The sequence below is a fragment of the Cydia strobilella genome, chromosome 2 (genome assembly GCF_947568885.1).
Source record: "Cydia strobilella chromosome 2, ilCydStro3.1, whole genome shotgun sequence".
Classification (NCBI taxonomy): Eukaryota; Metazoa; Arthropoda; class Insecta; order Lepidoptera; family Tortricidae; genus Cydia; species Cydia strobilella.
Window position 1 is genome coordinate 18,191,098 of NC_086042.1, and position 13,163 is coordinate 18,204,260.

Below are 13,163 nucleotides of genomic sequence, written 5' to 3' on the forward strand. Positions count from 1 at the left end.
ACGAAAACACCTTGGAGAGGTAACTTCTTTCAAACAGAAAAATAATAACTCAAATCGGATCATGGGTTGGGAGTAATCGCTGAAATGATTATCATCAAAACAATCATCATCATCAGCTCCACTCGGAGTAACACTCGGTCTCGGAGTAATCGCTGAACATCCTACATTAAAAAAAATTATCATCAATATCTTCAAAACAATCATCATCATCAGGTCCACTTCATCAAATTGGTCGTTTTCGAGAGAAAATGCTCAAGTTGCTTATGAAAACACCCAAATCACCATACATGTGCCTTTAAAAATTGAGGAGTTCCCTCAATTCCTCAGGGATCCCATCATCAGATCAGAACCAGATTAATATGGGACCAACTTGGAAGTAGCTCCTTTCGAACAAAAAAAGAATTACTCAAATCGGACCACGGGTCTCGGAATAATCGGTGAACATACATAAAAAAAAAAATAGCCACAACCGAATACAGAACCTCATCCTTCTATGAAATTGAAGTCGGTTAAAAAGGGGCAAGCTATGATGGCGCCATCTCTGCAAACCTTTGACAGTTGCCAACCCCATGAGGGCTACTGTTTTTCTGCTCACCAGGTGGCGCTACTGAAGATGTAGATCCAGAAAAACAGATCTCAAAATTCTTCTATGCTTATTTTTATAAAAATCAGTACGTTCTAACATACACAAAAGTATTTTAACGTCTAAATGTGTAATTTTTCAACTTCTTTTCGAATATGCAAGTGACAGAGATGTTAGATAACGAAATTTCGATTTTCTTGTTTCGCGATAGACCCTCAGATTGTGGTAGTGGCGCCCCCTACGCAGAGTTTCGCAACTTTCAAATCATGCATTTAAGGATTAAGCAAATGTATATAAGAGCCGATTTACACATTGATTAGTGTTAAGTGCGAGTTCATACATTTGCCACTTGCGTATATTTAGTAGTAAAATGTTTCACACATGTAAAGCGGCTAACACATTACCGCACCGCACCAAGGTCATTGTGCGACGCACTCATAGTAAGAGCGAGAAAGCAATATCTCTTTCTCGCTCTTACTTATGGGTGCGTCGCACAATGACCTTGGTGCGGTGCGGTAATGTGTTAGCCGCTTAAAAAGAAAACAAAACAAAAACCGAAAATACTTAATAAGTAACTTTATTTTAAAACTTTCTGAAGGATTTCTTGGAGCCCTTGCCCTTCGAGACCTTCAGCACGTTGAACCTCACGGTTTTGGACAGAGGTCTGCACTCGCCGATCGTGACGATGTCTCCGAGTTCAACGTCTCTGTAATTGAATAATTTATTTAATAAGATGTTGTTATTTCATATTTGCAAGGCAGATATTAATCTGAGAAATCAGAATTGGGTTAAAACACGATCATCGTCAATTGGTTATTCAGAAGACCGTCGTGTGAGTATCATCATTTGAGTACCAAAAGTATCCTATACCAGATACCAGCTATTTTAAGTAGATAAATCTCTAAGTAGATATTTGTAATTTTATATATTTTAATTATTTTATACATTGTCCATGATGTTGTTATTACCATTAGTCACAATGGAGTTCTCAACCACATTGCGGTATTCTTAAGTCCTTTTCTTTTCTTAAATAAACAATACAATATGTAATTTCCTAAAACACATTCTAACTCACCTGAAGCACGGTGACAGGTGGACTGACATATTCCTGTGCCTCTTCTCGAAACGGTTGTACTTGGGAAGGTAATGCAAGTAGTCGCGGCGGATGACAATGGTGCGTTGCATCTTCATCTTCTGGACCACGCCAGTAAGGATACGGCCACGGATAGACACATTGCCAGTGAAAGGACATTTCTTGTCAATGTAGGTTCCCTCAATGGCCTGAGAACATAAGTAAAGGATTAAGTCAACAACTAATGATAGGTATTAGGTAATGATTTTCTTTTACCACATAATGAATATTGGGTTAATATTGAAAATATGGGTACAGATGGATGTAGACGAAAACCGTCAACCGACCGACCGCCGCCAAAATAGCAGTTTGAAAAGCATTTATGTTTCAGTTGTTTACTATTACACATATGGACTGTGTAATCAGAGATTGGGTTAGAAACACGATTTTCATCAGGTGTTGATCAGAAGACCGTCGTGGGGTATCATCATTTTACACAGTCCTAAAAGTTTATCTATTCCCGTAACTGGATTCAATACAGCATTCGGTATTTGTAAATTGGTATCACTCTACTAACCCAAAACTGCTCTTAACCTCTCCGATCCCACGACCCGATAACTATTTTTGTCGTCGTCTGCCAAGGCCCAAATTGTGAGTGATTCAGTTATTATTTACACCACATTTTTTGAGCCCTTGGGATCGGATAGGTTAATATATATTAATCAGTATACAAGCCAATTTAATAAGAGACCTTTTTTAGGTTCCGTACTTCAAAAGGAAAAAAATGGAACCCTTATAGGATCACTCGTGTGTCTGTCTGTCTGTCACAGCCTATTTTCTCCGAAACTACTGGACCAATTAAGTTGAAATTCGGTATACATATGTAAGTTTGTGAGTTTTGTGACCCAAAGATGGACATGTAATGTAAACAAATGAATTTTAAACACGGGGGCCAATTTTGGGGGATAAATGAGAAAATAAAAAATAAAAGTTTTCCAAACTTTATCGAGTTACATATCAAATGAAAGAGCTCATTGTGGGAATCTCAAATATATTTTTTTATGATTTTAGGATAAACAGTTTAGAAGTTATTCAAGAAAATAGGCAAAAAATGACCATTCCCCCCCTTTATCTTCGAAACTACTGGGTCAATAATTTTGAAAAAAATACACAAAATAGATCTTTACCTATAGATCACAGGAAAACCTATTAGAAATGTGCAGCCAAGTGTGAGTCGAACTTAATTACTTAGTTTTTGATTCAACCGCTACGGGGTTTTTAAAGACATTTCACTCAAGTTTCACATAAAAAATACATTGTTTAAATTGTGTAATGTACGGAACCCTTGGAACGCGAGTCCGACTCGCACTTGGCCGGTTTTTGATTATTAACATGCAGATGATTGGTTGTAAATTGTTATTAAGAAGTTGTATGACCCATAACATAACACAAGTGACATGTAATCAATAAGGTGTTTGCAATAATACATCCCACAAAGTAAAATCACATATTCAATATACCTACATATGTTGCACCAATAAATAATTGTTTTCAATATTTAGTTATATTATGAAACATGCTAGGTTAGTCCATTCAACCACAATTTTAACATGTTAACTGTCCCAATCTGTATTGTTAATCTTAGCGCTTTACGGGGCAAGGACAGTGAACATGTTAATGTGGTTGATGAGATAAAACCAATGAAATTAACATATATTATTCTTTACATACATAGATAACAAAGTTATAACATTAGAATACCAGCTGTTAATTTGTCAAGAAAAAAAAAGCCATTCCCACACCACAAATATGAGCAAAATGACATGATTCCCTGTATATGAACCGTTGATAAGCCACCACCAGCGAGCACCAGAGACTGAAATTGAGCCAAACCTCACGGGGAGTCTTGAAGCCTAACCCAACATTCTTGGAATGCCGCATGTCCTTCTTCTTCAGCCCCCCCTTGCGGTTGAGGAAGACCGTAGCCTGTTTCTGAAACGCTTTCTCTGTCTACGAAAGAAAAAACACACATTAGCGGGCACACTACATGCGTTACCTCTCGGGGCGTCTTGAACCCAAGCCCCACATCTTTGTGGTATCTCAGAGGCTTGCGACTCCTCTTCACGCCGATGCCCTTTTTACGGTTCAAGAAAACCGTTGGTTGCTTTTGGAATGAACGTTCCGTCTGCAATGTTTAATTTACATTGTACATGTTCATTGCAATCCTCTTAGTATAATAACGCATATTATTAGCTAGAAGCAAGAGCTGATATACTTAAAAGCACAATCTTATAATGCGTTATTATAATAAGGTTACATTAAATTCATTCAACTACTACATGTACTAACTACGGAAACGCCACTAGATGATAATTTTGATGTACAATAACATAACCTCATCTTTTGAAACCACTATCTGTTACAAACGGATTACTTCTTTTTGGATAAGTCTTAGATAAAAATGCAGATACAACAACATAGGTAATTTAACTGCATTTTGAAAAGATATAATGTAGAATGTAATTTGTGACAGTAGATTCACATCATTAACTAACCTATAAGGATACATCACGATTAAAAAGTATTGGCGTTATAAAACAACTAGGCAATAAAATTAATACAAAAGGAAGGGGAAATTGGTGAGTATCAATTATATTCATCGTGAAAGTATTTTTTGGTCATAAAACCGGTCAATAATAGATTCCCACGTGGATGAACACACTATGCACATTATCACTTCTAACACTTTCATTTTTCACAGTAATTTATTTGAAACGTTTTTCCACAGCATTGATACATATTCTGGTAGTAAAATTCTATCATTTCCATGGAAAATTTATTATTTTCCCCAGAAAACCAGAACGTACCTGATCCGCCATCTTGCTTGACAACGAAAAGAAGGTTGATTGATGTCGATGTTGCTATAATACAATATTTGAAAAAGATTATAATATTGTTGCCAGTTAAACTATTGTAATCCACGATTGAAAAAATAATTATACAGTCTGTCTAGCCATTTCCGTCAGTAGAAATGAGCGCCAAATTTAAAAAATGTAGGCGCGAAGGTTGATCGTCCCATAGATATATAAGAATCATAGTTTTTCTACTGACTTGATTCTTATGTAAATTTAATTTCGACAGTAATGAATAATTTACATTTTGAGCTATATAATTCAAAAAAATCAAGTTTGGAAAACTTGGATAGGAAAGCCATGCAATTATTAAATAATTGCACGCGGTTCATGAAGCTTACGCTTGTAGAGATACTCGCGCAGTTGTAAACCTGCACTACTGCACAAAATATGTCACCTATAGTTGGTCAAGCAAATCTTGTTAGTAAATAAGAATAAAAAAAACTACACTCATCCCCTTCTTCTGGGCGCCAGCACCAGTGCAAGACAAAGACAGTATGACTCTCTGCGTCTACGCCCGAAATGAGACAGTCCCTTGACAAACTTTACCATTCATGAGAATCATGAGCAATCATTCATGTAGCTCGCGACGACTTGCTCCATTTATATGCGCTGTGTGCAAGTTTCACGATCGTGCTCACAAAATTACTTGTTTTTATCTTATTGAACTGGGTAAAACTGGCAGTGGCAACATTTATAAACTAAACTGTCAAAGGGGAATTGTTATGAAAATAGCCATCGTTTTTGGTAATAATTTAAATAAAAACTGGAAATCCATAAAGAATCTATGATTCCTACATTTAACGTAATTACGTTTTTATAACTACTAACAATTGCATAAAACTTCTATGGATAAGGTGCCCTTAAGCACGGAAATTATGATCTTAGTATTGCCCTTTTGTTTTCTTCGAATAAACACTGTTTCTTACTAGAAACATGGAAGAAGTGAGGCAATTGGTACAGGAAGAAGGCAGAGAAGCGAGGAACCTCGTAGCTTTTCATGTGGCAGTCGATACACCCAGTAAGTTTCCAATAAACCATCATTCTTTTGTTAGTTCTCAGCATGAAGTTTAGGTACTTGTAGTTTGCCGTGGGCGTAGGTAAGGTAAGGTACCTATTCCACCTGTACAACTTATTGGTCCAATGTGCATTGGGTCTCACTCTCTCACTAAGCAAAATGTGAGACGCAAATACACATTGGATAGGTGGAATCCCACCCTTAACACTTCACTACATAGTAATAAAACAAAGTCGCTTTCCGCTCTGTATGTATGTGTGTCCCTATGTATGCTTAGATCTTTAAAACTAGGCAACGGATTTTAATGCGGTTTTTTTAATAGATAAAGTTTAGTGATTCAAGAGGAAGGTAATTTGTAAAGGTTTTGTGTAAATTAGTTGAACTACCCATGCGAAGCCGGGGCGGGTCGCTAGTGTATTATAAAACTTTTAGGAAATGCCATTTTGTAATATCATGTGTATTGGTAAACATTATCATTTACTGTGTGCTTCATTTAAATTCAAATTTTGAATGATGGTATCAATCGATCAGTATTATTTTTAGGATTAAATGTCTATATGGGACCCATTGCATTAAAGCAATACAAAAGTCAGAAATAATAGTCAAACCCCGACAGTCGTACTTCACTCGCGAAACACTTCTAACAAAACGATAAGTGAACATGACGTCAAGTTCACTGAGATTTTGAATGTATGGACAAAATAAGAAAATTGCGTTTTTGTCGGTGAAATATTGCATTTAATAAACAATTCCCATTAAATCCTAATATCAAGCTTCAGTGAACACAGCATACACTTCTATCCAGTTTAAACCATATAAAATATATTTAAATAATAATGGAGTGATCATGACAAAGTTGCAAAGATGTAATGCAATATATGTAATCATCAAGCTGATCTGATGATGGAGACAGGAGGTGGCCATAGGAACTCTGTGATAAAACAACGAAACCTAATTGTGTTTGGGGTTTCTAGAATTGTCTCGATGAGTATTAGTTACTTGTGCGTAAGAAAAGTGCAGTCGGCGATAAAAGTTTGTACCAAAAAAGGAAATTTATGCCAAAACCTTATTTAATTATTCTACTGCATTACTTAACCCTTCAAGTGGTAGACATTACTAAAGATTTGTTGGTAATTAACTTTCTGTCAATTATATAAATTTCAAATAGACATTCCCGCTGCAGGAGGGTTTACAAAGAGAGGGTCAAACAAAGGATTTACATTATTCAATCTGTAAGGTACAGCAATTATGCAATGTTGTCTACAACATGTTATAGGGATAGTAATAAAATCGCATCATAATTATTTGTGACATTCCACGGGCGGGTAATGGTACCTTATGACGGTTGGCGCTTACGTCGTCCAGAATTTATAAAGTTTGAATTAAAAACTGTAATAGATGTCATATATTAAAGAAAAAGTGACGAAGCCCTCCAGTGGTGAAGGCCGGATTCGAACCGGCGTCTTTAGCTATCGCGGCTAACGCCATGAACCCCTAGGCCACCCCGCCATGGCGGTGCCCGTCCGAATTTCTCGACTATATGCCATCTTAGTAAGACTAGGCGTCTTTGACCAGCTCTAAGGGCAAGCAGTGCGCGCTTGCACCTCCTAAACGAACTCATTATGGATTTACGTTGTAGCGAGAGAGACTGGTGCTGCCATCTATGAACAAGTTTGAGAACAAATCAAATTATTTTATTAAATATTTTGATTTGTGTTTTTTAAAGTAGTCACACTATTATATATAAATTAAAAACTGTAATAGATGTCATATATTAAAGAAAAAGTGAAGAAGCCCTCCAGTGGTGAAGGCCGGATTCGAACCGGCGTCTTTAGCTATCGCGGCTAAGGCCATGAACCCCTAGGCCACCCCGCCACGGCGGTGCCCGTCCGAATTTCTCGACTATATGCCATCTTAGTAAGACTAGGCGTCTTTGACCAGCTCTAAGGGCAAGCAGTGCGCGCTTGCACCTCCTAAACGAACTCCTTACGGATTTACGTTGTAGCGAGAGAGACTGGTGCTGCCATCTATGAACAAGTTTGAGAACAAATCAAATTATTTTATTAAATATTTTGATTTGTGTTTTTTAAAGTAGTCACACTATTATATATAAATTAAAAACTGTAATAGATGTCATATATTAAAGAAAAAGTGACGAAGCCCTCCAGTGGTGAAGGCCGGATTCGAACCGGCGTCTTTAGCTATCGCGGCTAACGCCATGAACCCCTAGGCCACCCCGCCACGGCGGTGCCCGTCCGAATTTCTCGACTATATGCCATCTTAGTAAGACTAGGCGTCTTTGACCAGCTCTAAGGGCAAGCAGTGCGCGCTTGCACCTCCTAAACGAACTCCTTACGGATTTACGTTGTAGCGAGAGAGACTGGTGCTGCCATCTATGAACAAGTTTGAGAACAAATCAAATTATTTTATTAAATATTTTGATTTGTGTTTTTTTAAAGTAGTCACACTATTATATATAAATTAAAAACTGTAATAGATGTCATATATTAAAGAAAAAGTGACGAAGCCCTCCAGTGGTGAAGGCCGGATTCGAACCGGCGTCTTTAGTTATCGCGGCTAACGCCATGAACCCCTAGGCCACCCCGCCACGGCGGTGCCCGTCCGAATTTCTCGACTATATGCCATCTTAGTAAGACTAGGCGTCTTTGACCAGCTCTAAGGGCAAGCAGTGCGCGCTTGCACCTCCTAAACGAACTCCTTACGGATTTACGTTGTAGCGAGAGAGACTGGTGCTGCCATCTATGAACAAGTTTGAGAACAAATCAAATTATTTTATTAAATATTTTGATTTGTGTTTTTTTAAAGTACTCACACTATTATATATAAATTAAAAACTGTAATAGATGTCATATATTAAAGAAAAAGTGACGAAGCCCTCCAGTGGTGAAGGCCGGATTCGAACCGGCGTCTTTAGCTATCGCGGCTAACGCCATGAACCCCTAGGCCACCCCGCCACGGCGGTGCCCGTCCGAATTTCTCGACTATATGCCATCTTAGTAAGACTAGGCGTCTTTGACCAGCTCTAAGGGCAAGCAGTGCGCGCTTGCACCTCCTAAACGAACTCCTTACGGATTTACGTTGTAGCGAGAGAGACTGGTGCTGCCATCTATGAACAAGTTTGAGAACAAATCAAATTATTTTATTAAATATTTTGATTTGTGTTTTTTAAAGTAGTCACACTATTATATATAAATTAAAAACTGTAATAGATGTCATATATTAAAGAAAAAGTGACGAAGCCCTCCAGTGGTGAAGGCCGGATTCGAACCGGCGTCTTTAGCTATCGCGGCTAACGCCATGAACCCCTAGGCCACCCCGCCACGGCGGTGCCCGTCCGAATTTCTCGACTATATGCCATCTTAGTAAGACTAGGCGTCTTTGACCAGCTCTAAGGGCAAGCAGTGCGCGCTTGCACCTCCTAAACGAACTCCTTACGGATTTACGTTGTAGCGAGAGAGAGACTGGTGCTGCCATCTATGAACAAGTTTGAGAACAAATCAAATTATTTTATTAAATATTTTGATTTGTGTTTTTTTAAAGTAGTCACACTATTATATATAAATTAAAAACTGTAATAGATGTCATATATTAAAGAAAAAGTGACGAAGCCCTCCAGTGGTGAAGGCCGGATTCGAACCGGCGTCTTTAGCTATCGCGGCTAACGCCATGAACCCCTAGGCCACCCCGCCACGGCGGTGCCCGTCCGAATTTCTCGACTATATGCCATCTTAGTAAGACTAGGCGTCTTTGACCAGCTCTAAGGGCAAGCAGTGCGCGCTTGCACCTCCTAAACGAACTCCTTACGGATTTACGTTGTAGCGAGAGAGACTGGTGCTGCCATCTATGAACAAGTTTGAGAACAAATCAAATTATTTTATTAAATATTTTGATTTGTGTTTTTTTAAAGTACTCACACTATTATATATAAATTAAAAACTGTAATAGATGTCATATATTAAAGAAAAAGTGACGAAGCCCTCCAGTGGTGAAGGCCGGATTCGAACCGGCGTCTTTAGCTATCGCGGCTAACGCCATGAACCCCTAGGCCACCCCGCCACGGCGGTGCCCGTCCGAATTTCTCGACTATATGCCATCTTAGTAAGACTAGGCGTCTTTGACCAGCTCTAAGGGCAAGCAGTGCGCGCTTGCACCTCCTAAACGAACTCCTTACGGATTTACGTTGTAGCGAGAGAGACTGGTGCTGCCATCTATGAACAAGTTTGAGAACAAATCAAATTATTTTATTAAATATTTTGATTTGTGTTTTTTTAAAGTAGTCACACTATTATATATAAATTAAAAACTGTAATAGATGTCATATATTAAAGAAAAAGTGACGAAGCCCTCCAGTGGTGAAGGCCGGATTCGAACCGGCGTCTTTAGTTATCGCGGCTAACGCCATGAACCCCTAGGCCACCCCGCCACGGCGGTGCCCGTCCGAATTTCTCGACTATATGCCATCTTAGTAAGACTTTGAATCTTAGTAAGAGTTTGAATTGTGAATTTAACGTAACCGTGTTGCAGTCGCCCGTTTCGCTCGTAAACCTCCGCGCTCTACTGTCCCGCCGCCCCGACGCGCTCCGCCGCGGCCTGCCGCGTCGCGTCTCCGCTCGGCTTCTGCCGGACGCGACAAGCGTTCGGAGCTGCGTGCGCGATATTGGGCGCTACTGTTTGGAGACCTGCAACGAGCGGTAAGCTTCCTGAGATCGGTACTAAATTCAGTTGACCTTGATAAAATATTCTCAAACACAAAAACCTAACATTGTTGTGAAATTTCTCTTTTTTCATAGGTTGGAGAAATATATAATACAGTAGAAGCTCACGAAAACCTAAATGAGTGCCAAGAAGTTATATTAGTGCTAGAAAATTATACCAGAGACTTTAAAGCCTTAGGAGAGTGGTTTCGACTTAAATGGGAGTATGACAATACTCCTCCTCCTCAAAGACCCCAGAGTTTAGCTTGGGAGATACGCAAAACAGATTTTGTCCGCCCAGAATCAAGACGTGCTCATTCTGTTAAAAGTTCCCCATCTGTGTCAGGCAAAAATAGTCCTTGCCTTTCTGGACATAATACTCCAAGTGGCAAAAATAGCCCAAACCTAACTGGCAAAGCCAGTCCAGGTAGTGGCAAGATAAGTCCTAGAGTTTCCTCAGGACATGCAACTAGCCCTAAAGCTAATATTGAGTTTTTTAGCAATAAAATAGCAACAGCTTCTAAAGTTACTACTAACACTAAAACTGAACTAAAACAAGAAACAAAACTAACAGATATTAAAGAGAAAGACATTATCAATGTCGAAAAACATGTTGAAAAACAAATGCCAGTCTTACAGGTTCAAAACGAAAATGCTGAGAAACTGGAACCGCTCATAGTTGAAATAGGCAAAGCAAAACAATGTCCAAATGTTTCACCTAAACCAGTAGTTGTGAAATCTTCCAAAAATAAAGCTGTACCCGATAATGCCAAGAAAGTGCCTAATAAAGAGTTGTCTATACAAGCTAAGGCTACTAAAGCTACATTAGATGCCATGGAAAATGATTTTCTCAGCAAGCAGTTGGTCAATAATAAAGTCAAAAATGATAATCTTATTAACCAAGATATAGATGCGCAAAGAAAAAGAGAAATAAATGAAACTGTTGAGTCTAATATCGCAGATAAACTGACTGCTAACGAGAAAACCAATGGTTTAGTCAACTCAGACTCAACGAAAAATAAAGATGAAGTTGTTCACAAAAAAACTATAAATGAGGTTATTGTAAAAAGTTCGACAGTAACTGACTCTGAAAATAAAGTTTCAATTGATGCTGTCACTGATAATGAATCTCCAACTAAATCAGAAGATAATTTTGCAGATGTTTCCAATGAAAGTTCGACAAAATCAATTGAAGATAAGCACAATAAAACTGACGGACTGCCTAAAAAAGAAGCAATAAAAAAAGAGGAACTGGTGTCTAATCCGAGTGGGATGGATAATAATACGGCAAATACCCAAGAAGTTGAAGATGCTTTATTGGGTGAAAAAAAAGTTAACGATGTAGTCTCCCAAGACTGTCCAGAAGTAAAAGATACTGTAAAAAATAAGGACGAGCTCAAGAATGATAATGATTTTAAGAAACCTGAGCCGAAAGTTGACACAAAGACCTTTGTAAGACCAGCTTATTCACAAGCAGCTGCTAAACCTAAAGCAACTACTACCAAAATAGAAATAAAAACGCTTGCAAGATCCACACCTTTAGCTAGAAGTAAAACTGTTGTAGAAATTAGACCAAATACAGCTTCTAAAACACAAAAAATATGTCCAAAGAGAAATCAAACGAGCAAGTGTAGCTACCCATTTAATTTGACCACTGGTCGGACCAGTCTCTTTGATGCTTCGTCCAATGTTGTGAATAAAAGTACCGTCCCTAGAAAAGTAGCGAATAAAAATGTCCAAATGGGTTCAGGTGACTCGAAGTTTAATCAGCCCAAGGTAGAAGTGAAAAAACGTCCTTTAAGGCCTACGAGTCTAAAAGTTAACGAAAAATTAGATAAAAAAGAAAAGTCTACCTCTGCACTTGAAAACATTAAAGATTGCGAGGAATATAGTAGTTCTGATACAATTGTTACACAAATTGATAGGTCACGTCTAGAATCGAGTGAGAGCTTACGAACTCTAGTCCCTGATGATTTAGAACTCATTCACGATGCAGCTAACTCAGTAGAAGTGCTTAACGTAGATAGCAATAAGAATGACAATGATGGCTGGCTCACAGTGAAATCTAGGCGTTTGAGTCGCGAATCAAAGAAACAATCTAAATCACATTGGTCTAATAGATTCCATCAGCCTTCTGCAACTACCAGCCTGCCTACATTAAACATGATAGAGTCTCCTAAACAAGAAGTCAAGCCTATAATCAACACAACAGCTGCTAATAAGGTAGACAGAGCGAAATCTGAGCAGCCTCAAATAGTCAAACCTGAAAAGGTTGTTACCGTATTTCCTAAGAATAGGGTTGACGGTAAAACCAAAACTAATTTAGCTATGATTAGACAGAAATCAGATGTCACTGGTTTAAAGAGATCAGCTCGAAGCAAAGCACTCTCCAAGAAAGCCGAAAAAGTCAAAGACACGCCTAAAGATTCTGAGTCATCCGAACTGACTAAGAATCGCCTGCATTCCTCATTGGAAAGTCTGACCACGGGCTTAGCCAGGTCCCAAGAGAGTACTGAAGAAGTGTTTGACTTTGACAAATGGAAGGCAGAATTCAGATCTACCTTCAAGTACCTCGAAGATGACGATCAGATGCCGAATCATAACGAGATATTAAAATCAGCTGATCCATCGGAAATGTCAGAGATCGCAGCGATGACGTCCCAAATTGAGGAAAACGAGAAGAAGATTAGTTGGGCCTTGGATTTCCAATCTGATGTAGACCAGAGGAAACTGTGCGAGGAAGAAGACTTGTTGAACCGTCAGATAATGGAGTTACAGCAGGTGTCGGACATAGACTTGGATACCGAGACGGATGATACTGAAGTGAGCACTTTTAAGTACTACATTAATTTATTTTCAGCAC

The 13,163-nt window shown here is 38.7% G+C and overlaps 2 protein-coding genes across 3 annotated transcripts in view; one reads left to right on the forward strand and one right to left on the reverse strand.

The window, feature by feature from the left end:
- Nucleotides 1-1,144: 1,144 nt before the first annotated feature.
- On the reverse strand, nt 1,145-4,617 carry LOC134752781 (small ribosomal subunit protein uS17). Of its 2 annotated transcripts, none has more exons than XM_063688496.1 (4): nt 4,523-4,617; nt 3,549-3,665; nt 1,659-1,864; nt 1,145-1,289 (listed from the first exon to the last, which is right to left on the reverse strand). In XM_063688496.1, the coding sequence occupies exons 1-4, from the start codon at nt 4,532-4,534 to the stop codon at nt 1,166-1,168; spliced, it is 459 nt and encodes a 152-aa protein (XP_063544566.1). In that variant the 5' UTR covers nt 4,535-4,617; the 3' UTR covers nt 1,145-1,165. The 2 variants fall into 2 exon arrangements, with proteins under 2 accessions (XP_063544566.1, XP_063544557.1); XM_063688487.1 differs by lacking the exon at nt 3,549-3,665 and adding an exon at nt 3,712-3,840 and having other exon boundaries at nt 4,523-4,556.
- Nucleotides 4,618-5,300: 683 nt separating this feature from the next.
- The window catches only part of LOC134752899 (S phase cyclin A-associated protein in the endoplasmic reticulum), a 63,791-nt gene continuing 55,928 nt past the window's right edge, over nt 5,301-13,163 (forward strand). Inside the window, exons 1-3 of the mRNA XM_063688681.1 lie at nt 5,301-5,588; nt 10,131-10,297; nt 10,397-13,123. Of these exons, the coding sequence (XP_063544751.1) occupies nt 5,504-5,588; nt 10,131-10,297; nt 10,397-13,123 (2,979 nt within the window). The 5' untranslated portion in view covers nt 5,301-5,503. The remainder of the gene's footprint in view (nt 5,589-10,130; nt 10,298-10,396; nt 13,124-13,163) is intronic.

Coding starts and splice junctions, on each gene's coding strand:
- LOC134752781 (XM_063688487.1), bottom strand. Junction 1,865..3,711: donor GGTTCAAGACGCCCCGAGAG/GTAACGCATGTA, acceptor TTATGTTCTCAG/GCCATTGAGGGAACCTACAT. Junction 1,290..1,658: donor CACCTGTCACCGTGCTTCAG/GTGAGTTAGAAT, acceptor ATTCAATTACAG/AGACGTTGAACTCGGAGACA.